Source organism: Engystomops pustulosus, chromosome 3 (genome assembly GCF_040894005.1).
Source record: "Engystomops pustulosus chromosome 3, aEngPut4.maternal, whole genome shotgun sequence".
Classification (NCBI taxonomy): Eukaryota; Metazoa; Chordata; class Amphibia; order Anura; family Leptodactylidae; genus Engystomops; species Engystomops pustulosus.
The window spans coordinates 97498458-97522067 of NC_092413.1; the positions used below are offsets into that span (position 1 = coordinate 97498458).

The 23610-nt window shown below is 42.7% G+C and overlaps 1 protein-coding gene across 4 annotated transcripts in view; it reads right to left on the reverse strand.

Annotated features, from left to right (window-relative positions):
- The window catches only part of LAMA2 (laminin subunit alpha 2), a 567760-nt gene that overhangs the window by 293222 nt on the left and 250928 nt on the right, over window positions 1-23610 (reverse strand). For all 4 annotated transcript variants that reach the window (XM_072141562.1, XM_072141561.1, XM_072141563.1 and 1 more), the window contains exons 15-16: window positions 23128-23239; window positions 19963-20076 (exon numbers count right to left, since the gene is read on the reverse strand). In XM_072141562.1, coding sequence (XP_071997663.1) covers window positions 19963-20076; window positions 23128-23239 — 226 coding nt within the window. The remainder of the gene's footprint in view (window positions 1-19962; window positions 20077-23127; window positions 23240-23610) is intronic.

Here is a 23610-nt window from a genome sequence, read left to right on the forward strand (position 1 = left end):
ACGGTTTTGGAGGCCAAAACGGCAAAGTACTTCAGACATGAATGTCCAATTGACTCTATCAAATGCTTTCTCAGCATCTGTAGAGAGAAGCATCAGAGGGAGTTTCTCTGAACAAGCTTTATGTATCATATTTATTGCCTTGGTGGTGTTGTCCCTGGCATCTCTCTCCAGTAAAAAACCTGCCTGGTCTGAATGAATGGTACGTTTCAACAAAGGAGCTAGTCTTGTTGCCAAGACTTTCGAGAATAGTTTAAGGTCCTGATTTAACAGTGAGATTGGTCGATAGTTAGAACACTGAGTCGAGTCTTTCCCTGGTTTAGCTACGACTGTAGTGTGGCGTGTAGGGCTTCCCTTGGGAGAGGTGAACCAGCGGCTTCAGAATTAAAGGCTTTTGTCCAGTGGGGCTCAAGCAATTTTGCGAATGTCTTGTAATACGGAAACGAAACGCCGTCTGGGCCAGGGGCCTTACCAGTCTGCGTTGCCTGCAAAGCATTCTGGAATTCAAGCCCCGATATGGGGGTCTCAAGGGCCTCCGCCTCTTCATCTGTCAAGGTCGGCAGTCCAGATTCTGTTATGTATGGTTGTATTTTATGTCTGATTTCTTCCCTAGTGCGTTGGGATGTTGGTTGCGGTATATTGTACAATGCCTGGTAGTAATCTTTAAAGGCAGCTGCAATGTCTAGACTAAGATGGAGAGGTGTTCCTGCCGAGGAGGTGATTTTAGGTACATAGGTGTGGGAGCGTTGTTCCCTCAAGGCTCTGGCCAGAGTTCTGCCACATTTATTACTGTATTCGTAGAAGTGTCTTCTACATTTAGCTAAGACGCCTTTAGCTTTGTCCAGTAGGAGGGTTCGCAGAGATTCCCTTGCTGAAAGCAGAGCGGACCTGTTTTCAGACGTTGGAGATCTCTTATGAGAGAGCTCCAGAAATGTAATACAATCCAATAAAGCACTAACAGCTTGGGCCCTTTCCCTCTTGCGTCGGCTGCCATGAGTAATTAAAATGCTACGGACATTAAATTTGTGCCCCTCCCAAGCTATACAGGGGTTTACATCTTCCGTTCTAGTCCTGTCGAAGTGGGCTGATATTGAGTTTCTAATATCGTCTAACACAAAAGGGTCCTCTATGAGGGAAGCATTTAGCTTCCATTGCCATTGGAAGTCAGCGGGGTTTGGGAGAAATATGGAGATAGTGATCAATGTATGGTCTAAGAAGGTAATGTTGTCAATCGGGGCCTCACGGAGCAGTCCTAAGTCTCTGTGTCGGAGGAACAAGTAGTCCAGTCTGGAGTAATTGTGATGTGGTGTGGAATAGAAAGTGTAGTCCTTGTCAGAGGGGTGTAGCAGTCTCCATGTGTCTATTAACTGGTGTTCATGTAAAAGTCTTTTCATTTTACGCAGACTAGCATGCGAGAGTGCCAAAGAACCCACTGAAGTGTCCACCAGGGGGTCAATAGCTACATTGAGATTGCCACTATGCCCTCTGCGAATTCATCTACCATTTCAAGGAACGAGCTTATAGCCTGAGCTTACCCCACATATGGGAGATATAAAGAGGCAAAGGTGTATAAACTGTCTCCCATCTTGCCTTTTACCATAATTATGCGGCCATCATCACCACTGCGAGTCCATGAAAGCCCACTGGAGCGTATTTGACACAAAAATAGACGTGCCTCTGGACCTTGCATCGTCCTTATAACTATGATATGTGTGTGGAAACCATCTTCTTAAAATTGTAGTTCCTCGTTTCAGTAAGGTAAGTCTCCTGAATAAAGGCTACTTGAATCTTTCTACGTTTAAGTAGATTGAACAATATAGATCGCTTTTCAGGACTGTGAAGTCCTTTTACGTTAAGGGAGCCTATAGTCAACGTATCTCGAGATCTGCCTGGGCGGTCCATCTCTGCCAACGGGGAAGTGGTGGAAGGAGAAGAGGGGTGGAAGGTAGAGAGCAAGTGCGATAAGTAGGGTAGAGAAAAAAAAAAAGAAAAGAAAGAGATAATGAAAGAAAGAGAAAAACACTAATGCAAGGTGAACAGACCCCTATATCCCAAGTGAGTACACAAGGGAACACCTTAAATTGGTGTAGGTGGAAAGAGTAGAAAAGCGTGGGCGGAGCTAACGAACCAACAGGCAGTAAATGCATTAAACATATTATATGGTCCAGCAACGTCATCCCCATCATTCCCCGGAGTGTGGAGCTTATGCAAGAACAGAGCTGGGAGGGGAGGGGGAGGCTTTAACTTAAAGACACTGTCTCCGGAGAGGAGAGCATCTTAAAGGCAACTGAATATAAATAAAGATACTCCTAGTGAATAATAAGACCTAATCATCAAATAATGGTCAAATATTCAAACATCTTGTATAGATATTTAGTAATCGCGGCTGAGGCCTATGTCGGGCTGCACCGAAAGCCACTAAGTTAAGGCATAGCCTTAACTAACTAACCTGACCAGCAAAAAGTCAGGGAGAATAATACAATGGACTGGTACGTCTCCAGCAGAGGCGCCCAAGAGGCCTTTGCTAGAAAAAAAGACAAACTTGTTACATTTGTGCAATGACAGTAAAACAGTAAGGGATACAGTGTAACGAGTAACCTTAACAGGGCTATAGCCATAACCTCAATGATGTAAGAGAGGAGAATTCAAGAGTAGTCCCGATCAAGAACGGAAATGTTTTGCTCAATGACTCACTCGGAGAGCAGAGCTGTTACATAGCAAATAGAAGTATGATGACGGGATGATCTTCTCAGGCTTCTAGCGGAAGAGGGGCGGATAGATAAGGTCCCATCGGTACATCGCCTTCCACTTGTTCCGAGAAAGGTGGAGGAGTTATGCTGACTGTAGACAGACGTCTTCTTCTCATGGAATCCCTCCTTCTTCTGGGAGGCATAGAACCAGATTGCATGTTGTCTAGGTAAAGCCAGTTAGGGACTTCAATGTGAGGCATATTTAAAAAATAGATCTGGAAGATCTTCTGGCCTCCGCAGAAAGAAATTGTGCCCTTCATGCCTCACAATGAGGTGAAAGCGGTGACCCCAGCGGTAAGTGGCCCCTAGGTCTGTAATGCCTTGAAGTAACGGTTGCAACATATGTCTCATATTTAGAGTGCGGGTGGAAACATCTGGGTAGATATGTATCTCAGTCCCGTCCACCTGAATGGTGTTTTCAGACAATGCCGCTCGAATAATCTTCTCTTTATCGCTGATGTAATGAAGGCGACAAAGTACATCCCTGGGCGCTGGAGAGGCTAAGGACCACATTCTTGAGACTCTGTGAATGCGGTCTATAATTAATTCTGCGTCTATGGGACGATGCAGCAGTTTGTTGAAGATGGACGTTGCCCTTTCTGACAGATTATCATCAGACACACTCTCAGAAAGACCCTTAATACGAATATTGTTTCTCCTGCCTCTGTTTTCTTGGTCATCTAAGAGGAGAGCCAAATGCTGCATATGTTGTCCTTAGCTGCTAACTTCTCTCTCCGGGGCAGAGACCCTCTCATCTAAAGAGACAGTAGCATTTTCAGTGTTCGCAGTACGTTTTGCAAGTGTCTCAATATCTTCTCTAATGTCTCCTAGAGTCTGCAGATGCGAGGCCTCCACACTTTGAATCACAGAATCTAAGTCCTGCCGTGTGGGGAGGGCCTGTATAAGTTCCCTGAGAAGTTGAAACTCTGTATGGATTGTGTCCCCATGTGTATCTGTGAGGGGGATAGGAGAAGTGTGGTAGCTGCGGGAGCTCCCATGTTGGCTTACCCAGCCTGGGCTTGATAGCTGATCCGGCTCCAGTAAGGAAGGGGAGCGTGAGTGCTCTTGTGGGGACGATAGCACGTTGCTCTCTGTGCCACTGCCGGGGCTGCTCTCAGCAGGTTGGCTGACAGGGACAGGCGCCATGTTGGATTTGGACATCGAGTTTGTGTCCTCCTGCTGTCCGTGCCTGTCACTCCCTGTTGTGACTGTGAATTCCGGCGGAGTAGCAGTGCCACGGGGAGCAGATGCAGCACTGCTCCGGACTCCTCTGTCGGCTCCGCCGAAAGTGAGGTGGGCGGCAATAGCAGGCGCCATACTGGAAATGGCCGGCGGGCCTGCTGTCTCCCGCGGCTGGTGTCGGAACCTATCCAGGCTCCTGGTCCGGATGCCGCTGTACCGCTGTCCCAGTCTGGACTGCACTCCTTCCCCTCCTGCCCGACATGTTCAGAGCCGAGGAACCTCGCTGCTGGGCTGGTAATGTCGCTCCTGAACGAGCGTCCTCCTTCCTCCATGCTCAAGCCACGCCCCCGTATTACTTTAGTAACTTTTATCTTTGTAGAGTAGTATAATAAAAATATATATGTTGTTTTATGGGAATATTCTTTAAGGGTATTTAAAAGATTGAGCAAGCCCGGTCGCTAAAAAGACTTGTGGTAGTTATTTTGTTAACATAAATCAGAACCTGCTAATCCTAGAATCACCTGGAAATCATGTCTTAGCTTTTCATCTATTACAAGCCATTCTGTAAAAGAACACGTTTTTTTTCAAAATGGAATAGTTTTTGGTCAATAATTCAGTCACAAACCCATAAAAACCGGGCAATATGCATTTCAAAGATCTGTCAGTTACATGCTGCTCTTGTTTTTCATTTTCCAAGCTCTTTTTATGTCTTCTCATAAGTTACCCTTAGCAAATAAGCTGCGGACCAGTGTGCTGTGTGATTCTGCTAGAAACCACAAAGACCTTTATAGACTGTACTTTAAATTTAAGAGGAGATAGAGTGTTAGATTTTTGGCTTTTTATGGACAGCACACTTTAAAATGGCTGATGAAAAAAGGCAAAAGGGTCTAAATATTTTATGCATTTATCTGATTTAATATTGAATTTTGTAATAATGAATATACATAATTATTATAAATTTTATGAAGCCCTGTCATAAAAATGTTAGCAATTCAAAGCATTGAAACAACCAGGACCAAAAAGAGAGGTAAAGTTTTGTCTAGCCCAATAATTGGGATGCGTTTATGTTCCGGGCTTGATTCAACAACTAGTAAGAGCAAGTATGAAAGCATTATTAATGAGAAGTAGGTGAAGCTGGATTCTGCCAAGGGTGCTGTTCAGGGAAGAGTACAATTTATAAAAACGTATTATTAGGAGAATCTTTATTGCTCTCTGAGCTCTATCTCAGGATATTGATTCAGTGTAACATCTATGCCTGCATCATCCTCCATCTCTAAAGTATGAACCTCCCTTTCACATATACAGGACTTCTCCTGAGATGCCAGAAAAATAATGTTCTAGCTAAACAGCCTCAATTGTACACAGTCTCCTTGAGCACAGTTCACCCCGCTGCAGAGGGCATGGCAACATGTAGAGTAAAAAATGCTGCTCACGGAGATCTGGTCATGAATAAGAACGGATGAACTGCTCGAAATGCGTAAACCTTTTTAATTGCTGTATACCTGGATGTCACACGAGCGTAAATAAAATAGAACACATTACAAGATCTCCGTGAGCTGGATCTGCATTTTTTTCTCCTGAGATGCACCTGTTTTCTGGAATATACATCCTCAAACTTTCAGGTTAATTTTTAACTACCAAATTTTCAAACATGCCCTAAATAATCATCTTTTCAGTATGGCCTATCACATTCCCTAACTGCATATAACTTTCAAGAAGCGTAACACCTTCTAGTTTTTGTTCAAAAGTTCATGGTCCAATATGGTGGCATCATCCAGAAAATCAACTTTGAAGTGAAATGTAAATTGGTTGTATAAAGTCAAGGAGGGGGAGAGTTCAACACTGAAGTCAAGGTGTGGAGATGTGAATCCCTCCTCCTCTGTGATTGATATCATGCATCAGTCTTCATAGATCTAGTCTCCGTATACAGGACCATCAATTACAGTGAAAGAGGCTTTCTGTGGAAGAGAGAGCTTGACTTCAGTGTTAAAATCTCCACCTCCTTGACTTTATACAACCAATTTACATCTCACTTCAAAAGAAGATTTTCTGGATGAGATCACCACACTGGGTCATGAAAGAAACATGATCTGGAAGGTGTTCAGCTACTTGACAACATACTGGAAATTGTTAAGTAGGTCAGTTTCTGCTGACAGGTTCCCTTTAATCTCCATTTATTTATCCTTCCCTCTATGTAATTCCTCACCACTTGATAGCATTAAACTGTTTTCTGTGCAGACCAATGTACACTGGTTTCTCTAAATATTGATATCTGCTGGCGACTATATCAATTAGAATTACTTATCTATTTTATTCCTTAAACACTTAATGACTTGGCCCTTTTTCATTTTGGTGGTTTCATTTTTCATTCCCCACCTTCAAAAATCCATAACTTTATATTTTTCCATGTAAACATATGTGTGAGGGCTTGTTTTCTGCATAACAAATTGCACTTCATAGTGAGGTTATTTTATATTCCATGCCATGTACTGGGAAGCGGGAAAAAAAATCCAAATGCAATGAAATTGGTGAAAAAATGCATTTGCACCATTTTCTTTTGGGATTGCAATTTAAGGCTTTCCCTGTGCGCCCCAAAAGCCAGGTCTTCTTCTTTGAGTTCGTACAATCAGAGGGATACCAAATAGGTTATATAGGTTTTATAATGTTTTCATACATTTACATAAATTAAAACCTCCTGTACAAAAAAAATCTTCATTTTGCCGTGTTCTGACGCTAATAATTTGCTCATACTTCAGTGTACAGAGCTGTGTGTGGTGTCATTTTTTGTGTAATGAGGTGGCATTTTCAATTCTACCATTTTGAGGAATAAATGGACTTTTTGGATAACTTTTTATTACATTTTTTAACATTTTTCAAAATAGCAAAAAAGGGCCATTTTCGACTTTGGGCACTATTTCATTTATGGGGTTAAACACCCCCAGGAATAAGGGAATAATCGATATTATATTTTGATAGATCAGACATTTTGGGAAGCGGCGATACCTAACAAGTTTATGATTTTTACAGTTTATTTATATTTATATGAGTTCAAAGGAAAGGGGGGTGATCTGATCTTTTAGGTTTTTTTTAAATTAATTTTATAAGCCACCTTCTGTGTCACCCCTTTATCCCGATAGACTTTAAGTTATTGCCAGCAGGGCCCTCATTCTTATTGTTTCATCTAATTATGCTATTACTGAGTTATTGTATTATTGTGGAGACAGTAATAAAAAAAGGGAAAACTTTTAGAGAGGAAAATCAATATGGGTGACCATATTAGTGTTTTTGTTACTTACCCTGTTAAATTTTGCTATAAATGGCCAACCCCTTTAACCTTTCCCCGGCAGTTTGCATTCTTCTGTAACAAATAAGTTCCGTAGTTCATTTAAGCAAACCCAGCAAATGTTTTACTTGGTCAAAAAAATGAAGGTATTATTTCTGAGGGCAGCCATATTTTATTAACAGCGATAAGAACAAATTCTTTTCTGCAAGGCATAGTTATGGATCAAATAACTCTCCATGTTCTAACAAGAAGAACATTGTAAATGAGTCTTAGTGATAGATAGAACTTCAGTGATGGATTCTGGCTTTTATCAGCAGTCAAAAACTATTAAAAGTAGAAGAATTTAGGTTCCTCATTAGGAATAACAAACACAGACATGCTATTGTAATTTTATCTAACACTAGTGGGTTAAATACTGCATAAGCAGTAAAGCTTCATGTTATTCAAATATTACAGAATATTTAATTATTTAATTCTGTGTAAAATCAATGATCAATAAAATGATGAATATTTTCTCTTTTTGTTGTTAGCAAAATGGCTCTAAAATTTTGTAAAGGAATTGCCCCTTTTTGGCAGTTCACCTTTTCAGAAAGTCATTTTATGGTGGGATGAGGAAAAAAATTGCCTGAAGCACACGATATGTTTGGTGAACAGCATATTTTCTCTGACTTTATACTACTGCCCTCTGGAGAATAAATGGCTGCTGCAGGAGGACCACCAATGACTTCTATTGAATATCACATGGCATTGTGTCGTGTTTATCAAAGATGCTGTTGATGGATGTTATGTACAGGTTTAGCTTTACAGTCAGTAAAATGAATGTCATTAACCGCTTAACGCCGAAGCCACTTTTCACCTTCCTGACACGACCCATTTTTTCAAATCTGCCCTGTGTCACTTTAAATGGTTATAACTTTGAAACGCTTTAGCATATCCAAGTGATTTTAAAATTGTTTTCTCGTGACACATTGTACTTCATGTTAGTTGAAAGATTTTGGTGGCATGTTTTGCATTTATTTATGAGAAAATTAGATATTTGGTGAAAATTTTGAAAAATTCTCGATTTTCGAACTTCAAAATGTTCTACTTTTTCCACACCAAGTCATAACAGCAAAAAAACTTAATAACTAACATTCACCGAATGTCTACTTTATGTGGACATGTTTTTTTAAGCATACTCTTATTTTTGTAGGGTGTTCTGGGCCTTTGAAAGGTGCGATTTTCACATTTTCATAAAAACTGCAAAATCCTGCTATTGAGAGACCTGCTCAGGTTTGAAGTCACTTTGAGAGACGTAAATAAAAGTAAAGCCCCATGCAGAAATTACCCCATTATAGAAACTACACCCCTCAACGTATGTAACACAACTTTTATGAAGTTTTTTTTAACCCTTTAATTGCTTTACAGGGGTTAAAACAAAATTGGATACAATTTTGAAACTAAATGTTTTTTGGCTAAATTAATGTGTTTTTCAAAAAATGTACAAATTCTCAGTGGATAAAATACCAAAACGCTCTACAAAATTTGATACCCAATCCCTCCCACATATAACAATACCCCATATGTGGTGGTAACCTGCTGTATGGGCACACGCCAGGGCATCGAAGGGAGCTGCGCCATTCAGAGCAGATTATGCATTGTCAATTTTATTGGCTATACAATCTTTACTTTTTTGGCAATTTGGACATATAAGGGCTTATTTTTTGCAACATGAGATCCACTAAAAATCATTTTAGTGGGTCATTAGTAGAGATGAGCGAACACTAAAATGCTCGGGTACTCGTTATTCGAGACGAACTTTTCCCGATGCTCGAGTGCTCGTCTCGAATAACGAACCCCATTGAAGTCAATGGGAGACTCGAGCATTTTTCAAGGGGACCAAGGCTCTGCACAGGGAAGCTTGGCCAAACACCTGGGAACCTCAGAAAAGGATGGAAACACCACGGAAATGGACAGGAAACAGCAGGGGCAGCATGCATGGATGCCTCTGAGGCTGCATAATCGCACCATTATGCCAAAATTATGGGCAACAGCATGGCCATGACAGAGTGACAGAATGAAGCTAGATAGCATCTAAAACATCCAATAATTGACCCTGACACTATAGGGGACGGCATGCAGAGGCAGCGGCAGCAGGCTAGAGAGTGGCATGGCGACATACCCTAAATGGACTCAGGCTTCAAACCAATGGGTGGCAGAGAGGAACCAAAGGAGGTGAGCAAGAAGCGCTCAAATAATATCGGTACATGATAAAAGTTTGCCAGTATATTTTGTGGATTACACAGCAGGGTGGCGACAAAGTTAACATGGAAGCCATGAAAACAACCCAAAATTCTGCCTGACACAGCTCGTTTGATAAGGGGACCATGTATGGAGGCAGTGAACTAGTAGTAGATTAAAGGTGCTGCAGTTAAAACTATGTTAGTTGGATCTTGGCATGGAGCTGGCGCTCCGCTGCCAGGCGAGCTTTCGCCAATCCAAGCCCCTGTCTCTAGGCTACTCCCCAAACAGCACTTCTAAGAACCTTTTGTATAAGATCAAGTGTAGTAGCGTTCTTATAAGTTTAGGATATGCCGGGTGAGGGGAATGTAAACAGATGCGCAAGAAGCGCTGAAATAATATCCCTAAATGGTAAAAGTTTGCAAGTATATTTTGGGGATTACACAGCAGGGTGGCGACAAAGTTAACAACTTTGATGTGGAATGCCCTGTAATAGCTCTTGGGCGGTGTGCCTTTTATCGCCTAGGCTCAGCAGTTTCAGCACCGCCTGCTGTCGCTTAGCGACGGCACTGCTGCTGTGCCTAGAGCTACCGACTGATGGCGCCATGCCCACGGATGGTAATTCGGAGGAGGAGGAGGTGGAGGAGGGGTGGGAGGAGGTATAGTAGGCCTTTGAGACCTGGACCGAGGTAGGCCCCGCAATTCTCTGCGTCGGCAGTATATGACCAGCCCCAGGGTCAGACTCGGTCCCAGCCTGCACCAAGTTAAGTGTAGTAGCGTTCTTATAAGTTTGGGATATGGCGGGTGAGGGGAATGTAAACAGATGCGCAAGAAGCGCATGATGCGCATGGAGCTGGCGTTCCGCTGCCAGGCGAGCTTTCGCCAATCCAAGCCCCTGTCTCTAGGCTACTCCCCAAACAGCACTTCTAAGAACCTTTTGTATAAGATCAAGTGTAGTAGCGTTCTTATAAGTTTAGGATATGCCGGGTGAGGGGAATGTAAACAGATGCGCAAGAAGCGCTGAAATAATATCCCTAAATGGTAAAAGTTTGCCAGTATATTTTGGGGATTACACAGCAGGGTGGTGACAAAGTTAACAACTTTGATGTGGAATCCATGAAAACAACCCAAATTTCTGCCTGACACACCTCGTTTGATAAAGGGACGATGTATGGAGGCAGCTATATGGACGACTTTTGGAGGTAGCAATGGAGACAACGTGTGGAGGCTGCTATGGAGACAATTTAATTTGGATAGTGCCTGTATGTGGCAGTCCCAAACATTTTTCAAACCAGAGGAGCAGGTAGGTGGCCCTCCAGTAAAATGGGATAGATTGAGTGCCTGTATGTGGCAGTCCCAAAAATGTTTCAAACCAGAGGAGCAGGTAGGTGGCCCTCCAGTAAAATGGAATAGATTGAGTGCCTGTATGTGGCAGTCCCAAAAATTGTTCAAACCAGAGGAGCAGGTAGGTGGCCCTGCAGTAAAATGGAATAGATTGAGTGCCTGTATGTGGCAGTCCCAAAAATTTTTTAAAACAGAGGAGCAGGTAGGTGGCCCTGCAGTAAAATGGAATAGATTGAGTGCCTGTATGTGGCAGTCCCAAAAATTGTTCAAACCAGAGGAGCAGGTAGGTGGCCCTGCAGTAAAATGGAATAGATTGAGTGCCTGTATGTGGCAGTCCCAAAAATGTTTCAAACCAGAGGAGCAGGTAGGTGGCCCTCCAGTAAAATGGAATAGATTGAGTGCCTGTATGTGGCAGTCCCAAAAATTGTTCAAACCAGAGGAGCAGGTAGGTGGCCCTGCAGTAAAATGGAATAGATTGAGTGCCTGTATGTGGCAGTCCCAAAAATGTTTCAAACCAGAGGAGCAGGTAGGTGGCCCTCCAGTAAAATGGAATAGATTGAGTGCCTGTATGTGGCAGTCCCAAAAATTGTTCAAACCAGAGGAGCAGGTAGGTGGCCCTGCAGTAAAATGGAATAGATTGAGTGCCTGTATGTGGCAGTCCCAAAATTTTTTTAAAACAGAGGACCGGGTAGGTGGCCCTCCAGAAAAATGGAATAGATTGAGTGCCTGTATGTGGCACTCACAAAAATTGTTTCAAACAGAGGACCGGGTAGGTGGCCCTCCAGAAAAATTAAATGCATGAAGTACTATAGCAAGAGCCAGTGGGCCCTGTCAAAAAATAGCCATTTTCCTCTGCTTTACTGTACAAAGAGGAGGAGAAGGAGGAAAATGAGGAGGAGGAGGAGGAGTGGATCAATTATTCAGGTTGAGCTTCCTTCACCTGGTGGAGATTGGAAATTCTGAGAAATCCAGCCTTTATTCATTTTAATAAGCGTCAGCCTGTCAGCGCTGTCAGTCGACAGGCGTGTACGCTTATCGGTGATGATGCCACCAGCTGCACTGAAAACCCGCTCGGACAAGACGCTAGCGGCAGGGCAGGCAAGAACCTCCAAGGCGTACAGCGCCAGTTCGTGCCACATGTCCAGCTTTGAAACCCAGTAGTTGTAGGGAGCTGTGTGATCATTTAGGACGATGGTATGGTCAGCTACGTACTCCCTCACCATCTTTCTGTAAAGATCAGCCCTACTCTGCCGAGACTGGGGACAGGTGACAGTGTCTTGCTGGGGTGACATAAAGCTGGCAAAAGCCTTGTAAAGCGTACCCTTGCCAGTGCTGGACAAGCTGCCTGCTCGCCTACTCTCCCTCGCTACTTGTCCCGCAGAACTACGCACTCTGCCGCTAGCGCTGTCAGAAGGGAAATACTGTTTCAGCTTGTGCACCAGGGCCTGCTGGTATTCATGCATTCTCACACTCCTTTCCTCTCCAGGGATGAGAGTGGGAAGATTTTGCTTGTACCGTGGGTCCAGGAGAGTGAACACCCAGTAATCGGTGCTGGAATAAATTCTTTGAACGCGAGGGTCACGGGATAGGCAGCCAAGCATGAAATCTGCCATATGCGCCAGAGTACCAACGCGTAAGAATTCACTCCCCTCACTGGCCTGACTGTCCATTTCCTCCTCCTCCAACTCCTCCAACTCCTCTTCTTCTGCCCATACACGCTGAACAGTGAAGGACTCAACAATGGTCCCCTCTTGTGTCTCGCCAACATTCTCCTCCTCTTCCTCCTCATCCTCCTCCACCTCCACCTCCTCCGATATGCGCTGAGAAACAGACCTCAGGGTGCTTTGGCTATCAACAAGGGAATATTCTTCCCCCGTCTCTTGTGACGAGCGCAAAGCTTCCGACTTCATGCTGACCAGAGAGTTTTTCAACAGGCCAAGCAGCGGGATGGTGAGGCTGATGATGGCGGCATCGCCACTGACCATCTGTGTTGACTCCTCAAAGTTACTCAGCACCTGACAGATATCAGACATCCACGTCCACTCCTCATTGTAGACTTGAGGAAGCTGACTGACCTGACTACCAGTTCTGGTGGAAGTTGACATCTGGCAGTCTACAATCGCTCTGCGCTGCTGGTAAACTCTGGATAACATGGTCAGTGTTGAATTCCACCTCGTGGGCACGTCGCACAACAGTCGGTGAGCGGGCAGTTGGAGGCGGCGCTGCGCTGCCCTGAGAGTGGCAGCATCTGGGCTGGACTTCCTGAAATGCGCACAGATGCGGCGCACCTTCGTGAGCAAATCAGACAGATTGGGGTATGTCTTGAGGAAACGCTGCACTATCAGATTTAACACATGGGCCAGGCATGGCACATGTGTCAGTCTGCCGAGTTGCAGAGCCGCCACCAGGTTACGGCCGTTGTCACACACAACCATTCCCGGCTTGAGGTTCAGCGGTGCCAGCCACAGATCAGTCTGCGCCGTGATGCCCTGTAATAGCTCTTGGGCGGTGTGCCTTTTGTCGCCTAGGCTCAGTAGTTTGAGCACCGCCTGCTGTCGCTTAGCGACGGCACTGCTGCTGTGCCTAGAGCTACCGACTGATGGCGCCGTGCCCACGGATGGTAGTTCGGAGGAGGAGGTGGAGGAGGGGTGGGAGGAGGAGGAGGCATAGTAGGCCTGAAACACCTGGACCGAGGTAGGCCCCGCAATCCTCGGCGTCGGCAGTATATGAGCAGCCCCAGGGTCAGACTCGGTCCCAGCCTCCACCAAGTTAACCCAATGTGCCGTCAGCGATATATAGTGGCCCTGCCCGGCAGCACTCGTCCACGTGTCCGTGGTCAGGTGGACCTTGTCAGAAACGGCGTTGGTCAGGGCACGGATGATGTTGTCTGACACGTGCTGGTGCAGGGCTGGGACGGCACATCGGGAAAAGTAGTGGCAGCTGGGGACCGAATACCGAGGGGCGGCCGCCGCCATGAGGTTGCGAAAGGCCTCGGTCTCTACTAGCCTATAGGGCAGCATCTCCAGGCTAAGCAATCTGGAGATGTGCACATTAAGGGCTTGGGCGTGCGGGTGGGTTGCACTATATTTGCGTTTCCGCTCCAGCGTCTGGGGTATGGAGAGCTGAACGCTGGTGGATGCTGTGGAGGATCGTGGAGGCGACAATGGGGTTTTTGTGCCAGGGTCCTGGGCAGGGGGCTGACTAGCAGCTGACACAGGGGAAGGAGCAGTGGTGTGCACGGCCGGAGGTGAACGGGCTTGTTGCCACTGAGTGGGGTGCTTAGCATTCATATGCCTGCGCATACTGGTGGTAGTTAAGCTAGTAGTGGTGGAACCCCTGCTGAGCCTGGTTTGGCAAATGTTGCACACCACAGTCCGTCGGTCATCCGGTGTTTCCTTAAAGAACCTCCACACTTCTGAAGATCTAGCCCTCGCCGCAAGAGCCCTCACCACGGGAGCTTCACTAGTTGACAGTGGCGCTGATGCACCAGCTCTGGCCCTGCCTCTCCGTCTGGCCCCACCACTGCCTCTTCCAACCTGTTCAGGTCGAGGACTCTCCTCCGTCTCAGAAGCACTGTGTTCACCCGGCCTCTCAACCCAGCTTGGGTCTGTCACCTCATCATCCTCCGATCCCTCAGTCTGCTCCCCCCTCGGACTTCCTGCCCTGACAACAACTTCCCCACTGTCTGACAACCGTGTCTCCTCATCGTCGGACACCTCTTTACACACTTCCACTACGTCAAGAAGGTCATCATCACCCACAGACTGTGACTGGTGGAAAACCTGGGCATCGGAAAATTGCTCAGCAGCAACCGGACAAGTGGTTTGTGACTGTGGGAAGGGTCCAGAAAACAGTTCCTCAGAGTATGCCGGTTCAAATGCCAAATTTTCCTGGGAGGGGGCAGACTGGGGGGGAGGAGGCTGAGGTGCAGGAGCTGGAGGAGTGGCGATTTCGGTGACATGGGTGGACTGCGTGGAAGACTGACTGGTGGTGGACAAATTGCTCGAAGCATTGTCAGCAATCCACGACATCACCTGTTCGCACTGTTCTGGCCTCAACAGTGCTCTACCACGAGTCCCAGTAACTTCAGACATGAACCTAGGGAGTGTAGCTCTGCGGCGTTCCCCTGCTCCCTCATCAGCAGGTGGTGTCTCACCCCGCCCAGGACCACGGCCTCTGACCCCTGCAGTAGTTGGACGCCCACGTCCCCGCCCTCGTCCTCTACCCCTAGCCCTCGGGTTAAACATTTTTAAAATGAGAGTTATAACTTTATTTTTTTTTTTACTTTTTTTTGTTTTTTTTTGTGTTTTTTTTTTTTTTTTGTGTTTTTTGTTTTTTTTTGAGTTTTTAAAACCAAACAATGCTATCCTATTGCTATGGCTATTTTCTAGCCAAGTATCAAAGGAAGCACAGTACTATGCCAGATGAGATGACACTGAGTTATTGCCTAATAGAAATCCAACCCCTACTGAATTTTGCCACTTCGGCCTTTGCTATGGATATGTGCGCCACTAAGCGCAGAACACAGCGGTCGCAAGTCCCACTACAAATTGCTCAGAATTGGCAAGTACATGCACTGCAGAAACTACAGCCACCAGCAGATCAACCAGAAATCAAATATATAGAACGCTACTGTAGGCTTCAAGATCAAGAAGCTGTTTGTATTCTCCTATGGCTATTTTCTAGCCAAGTATCAAAGGAAGCACAGTACTATGCCGGATGAGATGACACTGAGTTATTGCCTAATAGAAATCCAACCCCTACTGAATTTTGCCACTTCAGCCTTTGCTATGGATATGTGCGCCACTAAGCGCAGAACACAGCGGTCGCAAGTCTCACTACAAATTGCTCAGAATTGGCAAGTACATGCACTGCAGAAACTACAGCCACCAGCAGATCAACCAGAAATCAAATATATAGAACGCTACTGTAGGCTTCAAGAAGCTGTTTGTATTCTCCTATGGCTATTTTCTAGCCAAGTATCAAAGGAAGCACAGTACTATGCCGGATGAGATGACACTGAGTTATTGCCTAATAGAAATCCAACCCCTACTGAATTTTGCCACTTCGGCCTTTGCTATGGATATGTGCGCCACTAAGCGCAGAACACAGCGGTCGCAAGTCCCACTACAAATTGCTCAGAATTGGCAAGTACATGCACTGCAGAAACTACAGCCACCAGCAGATCAACCAGAAATCAAATATATAGAACGCTACTGTAGGCTTCAAGATCAAGAAGCTGTTTGTATTCTCCTATGGCTATTTTCTAGCCAAGTATCAAAGGAAGCACAGTACTATGCCGGATGAGATGACACTGAGTTATTGCCTAATAGAAATCCAACCCCTACTGAATTTTGCCACTTCAGCCTTTGCTATGGATATGTGCGCCACTAAGCGCAGAACACAGCGGTCGCAAGTCTCACTACAAATTGCTCAGAATTGGCAAGTACATGCACTGCAGAAACTACAGCCACCAGCAGATCAACCAGAAATCAAATATATAGAACGCTACTGTAGGCTTCAAGAAGCTGTTTGTATTCTCCTATGGCTATTTTCTAGCCAAGTATCAAAGGAAGCACAGTACTATGCCAGATGAGATGACACTGAGTTATTGCCTAATAGAAATCCAACCCCTACTGAATTTTCCCACTTCGGTCTTTGCTATGGATATGTGTGCCACTAAGAGCTAAACACAACGGTAGCAAGTCCCCCTGCTAATTCCTCACAAAATGGTAAAATATGCAAATTAAAATAAAAAAAGTAGAACGTTATTGTAGCCCTAAGAAGGGCTGTTGGGTTCTTTGAGAATCACTCCTGCCTAACAGTAAGCTAATAGAACACCCTAACGCTTTCCCTGAGCAGCAGCAGCTCTCTCCTTAGCGGCATCCAGAGACAGAATGATCCGAGCAGCGCGGCCAGCGGCTAGTCTATCCCAGGGTCACCTGATCTGGCCAGCCAACCACTGCTATCGACGTGTAAGGGTACCACGTCATGCTGGGTGGAGTGCAGAGTCTCCTGGCTTGTGATTGGCTCTGTTTCTGGCCGCCAAAAAGCAAAACGGCGGGAGCTGCCATTTTCTCGAGCGGGCGAAGTATTCGTCCGAGTAACGAGCAGTTTCGAGTACCCTAATGCTCGACCGAGCATCAAGCTCGGACGAGCATGTTCGCTCATCTCTAGTCATTAGCTTATTGATGAGATTTTATTAACTCTTGAATGTATGGAGGAAAAGAAAATTGTCAATTTTGGTTTCCAATCTTTTTGTATTTTTTAGGGGTCGTACACCGTACACTAAAAATACTATATTATCTTTATTCTACAGATCACTACAATTACAGTGATACCTCATTTATATAGTTTTCCATTTATTTTTACAATTTTACTGGAAAAAAAACTAATATAGAGGAAATCTCATTTGTTTTTCCATCGCCATCTTTTTGTAGACGTAACTTTAATAATTTTTTGTTGAAAGAGCTGGTTTAGGGCTTATTCTTTACGTGTTAAGTTGTCCTTTCAATTGGTACCATTTTGGCGCACATAACTTTTTTTGATCACTTTTTAGAACATTTTTATGAAGAGATTTTATGAAAATTTACATTTTTGACAATTGACATAAGAATCCTAAAAGACATAGGTGACTAAATGATGGCTGAACCTGTATTATATGTTACTGTTTATGAGATATTTGAATTTCCATCATAGATGTGAACCAAACCTCAGCAACACTACAAAAATTATGGCCAGGTGTCAAACCACTTCAATGTCTGTTAATTCATAAGGTATAAATCATGGTGACAAGTGACTGCCCACAATGCGAGATGGCAGTTTTTTTTTAGGATGGACCTTGTGGCCACATTTTCAGGGCAAAGTCTAATTTATTCTGGCGGGCTATTTAGTTCTCCTGGTGTACAAAATGTACTGTAGGACAATCAAAAAAAATCAGTATGTTTTACATACTCTTTATCAGGTGGAAACATTAGCACTTTTTTTAGTTTCTAGTTTGGTAGACTAAATAAGATAAACAATATTCATGAATGTACCCAGACTTAACCACCAGGATGAAGGATTGTAAACCAAGCACACTTGCATGCTGGTGTGTGCCCCTCTAGCAGGATTCACTCTTTTCAAGCTTCCTTAAGAAAAAAAGACTTGAGGATTATACAAATGAGCCCGAGGCAGATTTGCATGATTTGAAGAGCCTTTTTCCTAAAAGAAGAGTAGATCGTGCAAGAGGGGGCATGCACCATCATAAATACGTGTTCTTGGTTTACAATTCTTCATCTTGGTGTTAGATGTCCTTTAAGACAAACCCTGAGATGTTGTATTATCTGATTTACCACAGTTCACACAAGAATGTAATTGACAAAGTCAGCTTTACTATGCCTGCATATATCTACAAAACATGGAGAAGCAATCTTGATGACAACCATTACCACCTATTTATATGATACCGTATGTGTAAATGTAAATAAAATATACCCAATCAAGTTTTTTCATTGGGAAGGTGGTCATGTGTCATATCAAAGAAGAGCAGAATTGTCACAATCAGATTTGTAATATCTCTTGATTCCAAAAGTCTTTACCACCAAAATATGCAAAAATCAGTATTGTTTCCTTTGGTGCGCAGCTCATTGATTTGTTTTGTCTATGGTGCTTGATGTAATATGGTGTCTTTCAAGATGTCATCTATGTTGCAGACATTGGAACTCTCAGCCATTCCTTGCTACAAGGAAGGTACGAGAAGGTTTTTGTAATACAAAGTCACTATAGGGTAGATTCTAATTTCAAGATATTTCTAAAGCTGCATAATCATAATCTTTTTTTAATGCTACAATTTTTCTTAGTTGGAAATAAAATTAATCAAATAATGAACAGTAATAAGGGAGCTGAGAAAGAAGAGACAAGAAAGATAAAGCATGACTGTCTGATAATCTGGCAGTGGTTCAACTTGTGCTTTTGAGAAACTAATGAAATGAGAAATGCTGTTTTAAGCTTCACGCCATGTCAGATAATGTGTCACTGAAATGTCCTTGAATTAATTGGTCAGCTATACATTCATGGCAAGTCATACAATTAAATTCCTTGGGAAGGAGAAGCGTAACCCCACATCTTGGATGAATTATATAATTATTAATGGTGAGAATAAAATGGAATGTATAAGGATATATCTACTGATTGCCAGGCAGGAATATATAGAATACCTACATGTTCACACTAAGAAAATGCTTTTGATATTAAATATTTTTTTCTTTTTTGGAGTGAAAAGCTAACAATTGTTTCTGGAAAATTTCAGTATACAGTCATTTTCTGATCAATAAAAAATAATCAGTGTTATATTATAAGTCAATGCAATGAGTAAAGATCTCCCAGGATCTGGTGTAGAACCTGTAAAAGCAGAACTATTGGAATTTATGTCTGAGTGACTGAGTGCAGTTAGAGTAGATTTTCTTGCTAATTGAATAATGTTGTTGGATAATTACTTTGGCAAGTATTCAAATATACGTCCCCTTTGTTGCTGGGCTTTAAAATTCTTCTTAAATTAATAGACAACATTGTAGTCCTTCTGTATCGTATCTGTCACTGCATCAAATTATGACTAATTATTGCAGAAGTAAATAAGACATTGTCTTAAAAAAATATACACCAACACATTCAACTTCTGCTGTTATCATGAGATTTTTTGCTTTTCCCCACCAACTGTATTGAGTGATCCAAAAAATGTTTAGTACAATTAAAGGCATTAATAGTGTGATCAAACAATATAGGGATTTTGACCAGATTAAACCATAAACCTATGAAAGAAAGAGGAGAGAAGTCCAAACCGGCTCAGTTCTTTTAAATTGTAGAGCCTGCAAATAGGACCAAAGGAAGCCAGGTGTCACAAAACAAGTGCAGGATAGACCTGTGCATTCTCATGTCCACAAAAAAACCTATGCCACAAATAAACCAATCATATGTTGCGACTTTTTCACAACTTATGATTAGAATATTTACTTTGGTCCTATCGAGAGACACTCAATTTTAAAAGAGATAAGTGTGAAACGCGCAAACTGTTTATTAGGGTTGACTGAAGATACCTGAATATCTCGTTATCTGTAAACATTTGATAATAACAAAAGGAAAAACTTTGTAATGTGATTGGAAACAGTCACAGTTTATATCGGTTTTGAATATAACAAGTAAACTTACTTTGCAGAACCCGGTAATATCATCACATGACTCAGAGTGACCGAAACATCGACATGGCTCACACTTCCCACCAAATAAGGTTCCATTTACTCGTCTGAATCCTGGCAAACAGGACTGTAAGGAATATAGAGTCAGTTATCTGAAAACATTGTGTGTTCTCTTTGACTTGGAGAAAATTGGCAGACAGAGACAAAAATTAAAGTAACACTATTCTTCTTTCCAGCGAAAAAATGTGCATGCTGTGCTTTCCAACTGACCTTACTGTCACCTTTAAGTGGAAGGCTAAATGGAGCATAAGCTTCAGCTTTCTTCTGAGGCAGTGCAGAGATAGAACACAAGGAAAGGAGTAGAAAGAGAATAAGTAGAAGAGACAAAGAAATAAAGCATACATGAAAATAATAGGAGTAGGAAATTTACCTTTGGAAAGAGATTCAGGCTGCCATGACAAATAACTGTTTTGCCTTGTGTTAATTCATGACACTATTCACAATTTTGACATTTTTGGCAAATAGTAGGAAAAATGTTATTTTAAAGGAAAGTTACCATTCGTTTTAAGCATTGTGAACCAAACATACTTTGTCTTGAGAATGTTGAAGCGACACTGCTGCAGAAACATATCGTTTAATCCCTGAACTAGTGGGTGCAGGCTGGCTGCCGTACATTACTTTCTCATACACAAGAGCTGCCTAAACTGTTCAGATAGGACTAATCAAACTGTGCTGGACACATCATACACAGCAGCTGAGGGATGGTGCAGTGATTGATTACTTCTGCCCGTCAGGGACAACACAGTGCTTACGCATTCTCAGCTTATCCTAGGCAGGACAAGGCTGGAGCAGTATATAATTAGGGTATGAGGAGAACGCCAAGGCAGCCACAGGAAAGAAAGCCTCATCATTAGAATTTTATAATACTTTTTTCAGCAAAACCACTCAATAATAATAATAATAATAATAATCTTTATTTATATAGCACCATCAAATTCTGTAGTGCTTTACAAATCATAGGGGACATATACAAATATAATATTACATTACACAGTTAAAACATTCATATGGAAAAATAGAAGTGAAGGCCCTGCTCACAAGAGCTTACATTCTATGAAGATGAAGGGGGTGACACAAAAGGTAAAAGAGATTTTATAATGGTCCAGCCATAATTTATAAGAACAATATAAAATAATTTCATAAATAAAAATTCTGCTGCTTGAACCAGCCATCAGCCACCATCTTATTCACAAGGTCCAAGGTAAAAGTGACTGCAGAGAAGCCTGAAACTTGGTATATATCTGATGTATGCCAGATAACAGACGGGAGATAGGAAATGGAAGGATTAGTAAAGAGAGATTTGAAATTAAATGTAGTTAGCGAGTATCATAGGCTTGCCTAAAGAGATGGGTTTTAAGAGCAAGTTTGAAACTTTGGAGGGTGGGTATTAGTCTAAGAGTCTGGGGAAGGTCATTCCAGAGAATTGGAGCAACTCGGGAGAAGTCCTGGATACGTGCATGGGAGGTTCGAATTAAGGTAGAGATTAATCTGATATCACTGGCAGATCGAAGAGCACGGGTTGGGCGATAGATTGAGATGAGAGAAGATATATAGCGAGGTACAGCATTATTCAGAGCTTTGTGGATGAGGGTTATTAGTAGGAAGTTACAGTAGTCTAATCAAGAGTGAATAAGCGCAACAATTAGCATATTTTAAAAGTTTCAATAGTCAGAAATGTTCGGATTCTGGAGATGTCAGATGCATGCAGCAAGAGCGAGTAAAAGATTGAATATTTGGTGAAAATGAGAGGTCAGCTTCCAGCACAACCCCAAGACAGCGGGTCTGTTGCCTCGGTGCTATAGTGATCCCACTGACTGAGATGGAGAAATCATGGTTGGGTCAGTTAGTAAATGGTTGAAAGCCAAGAAGTTCAGTCTTAGAAAGTTTAAGTTTCAAGAAGGGAGATTCAGAGACAATCACTAGTGTTCTGGATTAAGGCAGGGGTGATGTTATGTTCAGAAGTATATAGCTGGGTGTTATCAGCATAAAGATGATACTGGAAACCAAATCTGCTGATGGTTTGTCCAAGGGGGGCAGTATAGAGGGAAGAGAAGAAGACCTAGGACTGAACTCTGAGGAACCCTGACACTAAGAGGAAGATGAGGAGAGAAAGATCCAGAAAAGGAGACACCGAAAGTGCGGTCAGAGGGATGGGTATAAAACCAGTGTCCCTTAGGCCAATAAAGAATGACCTGGAAAGTGCATCGTGGAGAGAGTAGCATGCCTATCCCTCCACCCTGCCTAATTTCAGGTCTGGAGCAGTGAGTAAAGTGTAATCCGCCATAAGACAATCCCACAACCGAGGCAGAGTCATCCTGCTGGATCCATGTTTCCATGATGGCCAACAGGACAACTTTACTCAATTCAAGGATTAAACAAGTTTCTGCATCAGTGTTGCTACACCATTCTTTAGGTATGTTTGCTTCATATTTAGATGTCCTTTAATACCATATTCTATTAGTAATAATAAATGACAGCTAATCTAGAACCATATGCTACTGTATAACCCCCACCACTCTATTCAATATACAGAGTTCTGTTTAATGTGGCTCACTTGTTTAGTAGTAACAATATACTGTATTTATCTCTACATATGTAATAACCAATAAGTGTTGTAACCTCACTCCTGTGTCTAGTATTGAATATCTCTTTATGATGTGAGTTATACGATCTCTGTGTTACCATGCCACGTCACTTTGTATGGTTATGCCCTTCAGTTAATATAGGGCAAAGCAATTCTTTTGTACAGATGCATAGTGCCCATGGTAAAGAATACCATATATCAAATTAGATTAGATGCAAAGGTTTATCTGACTGTACTGTAAATAGTTGCCAAATATATGTGATTTTGATAAATGTTTTAACTGTTAACATTGGAAGCCTTACGGATCCGTTAAAATGCCCAATGATTTCCTTTGCTTCTGTTATTTGAGAATAAAAATGTGAAAAGGAACAGCAGAATTATTTTTTCATGTTAAAATAATGGATACTTGACGGAAATAGTGCAAATGGATACTTACAGGTCCAATAAAGAGTCAGTCAAAATCAATGGACATTTTAACGGATCCATTAGACTAACATTAATAATGTTTTAAGTCCAATGTGCATTAACACTTACTTCACAAGAAGTGCCACTATATCCAGGTGGACACTGACATATTTCCACATCAGAAGCTGTGCGTCCACTTGGTGAGGATTCTGAAGCTACTTCAATAGTAACAGAACTTAATCTAAAATATAGAAGACCAAAAACAAGTGTCAATAATACACATGCATAAGCTGCATCCGAATAAGCTGACCTGAACTTTAAGTATGGATTGTGGGTTCGGGTAAGTCCCACGTGACCGGGACATATTTCCCTGTTTGCGGCCATGCAGCAAATGCGGTAAATTGCTGCCCCTATCTACCAGTCATGGCTGTGATTAGCCATTATGAATGTATGGGCAGTTCCCAGGTTATGTACAAGATTGATTATTTAGGTTTGTTCTTAAGTTGAATTTGTATGTAAATCAGAATTGGTAAAGTTAGTATGTGTAATTCAATTAATTTCAATAAATTTTTGGGATCTGTGACAATAAGATTTTAAAAATTTTGGGTTGAC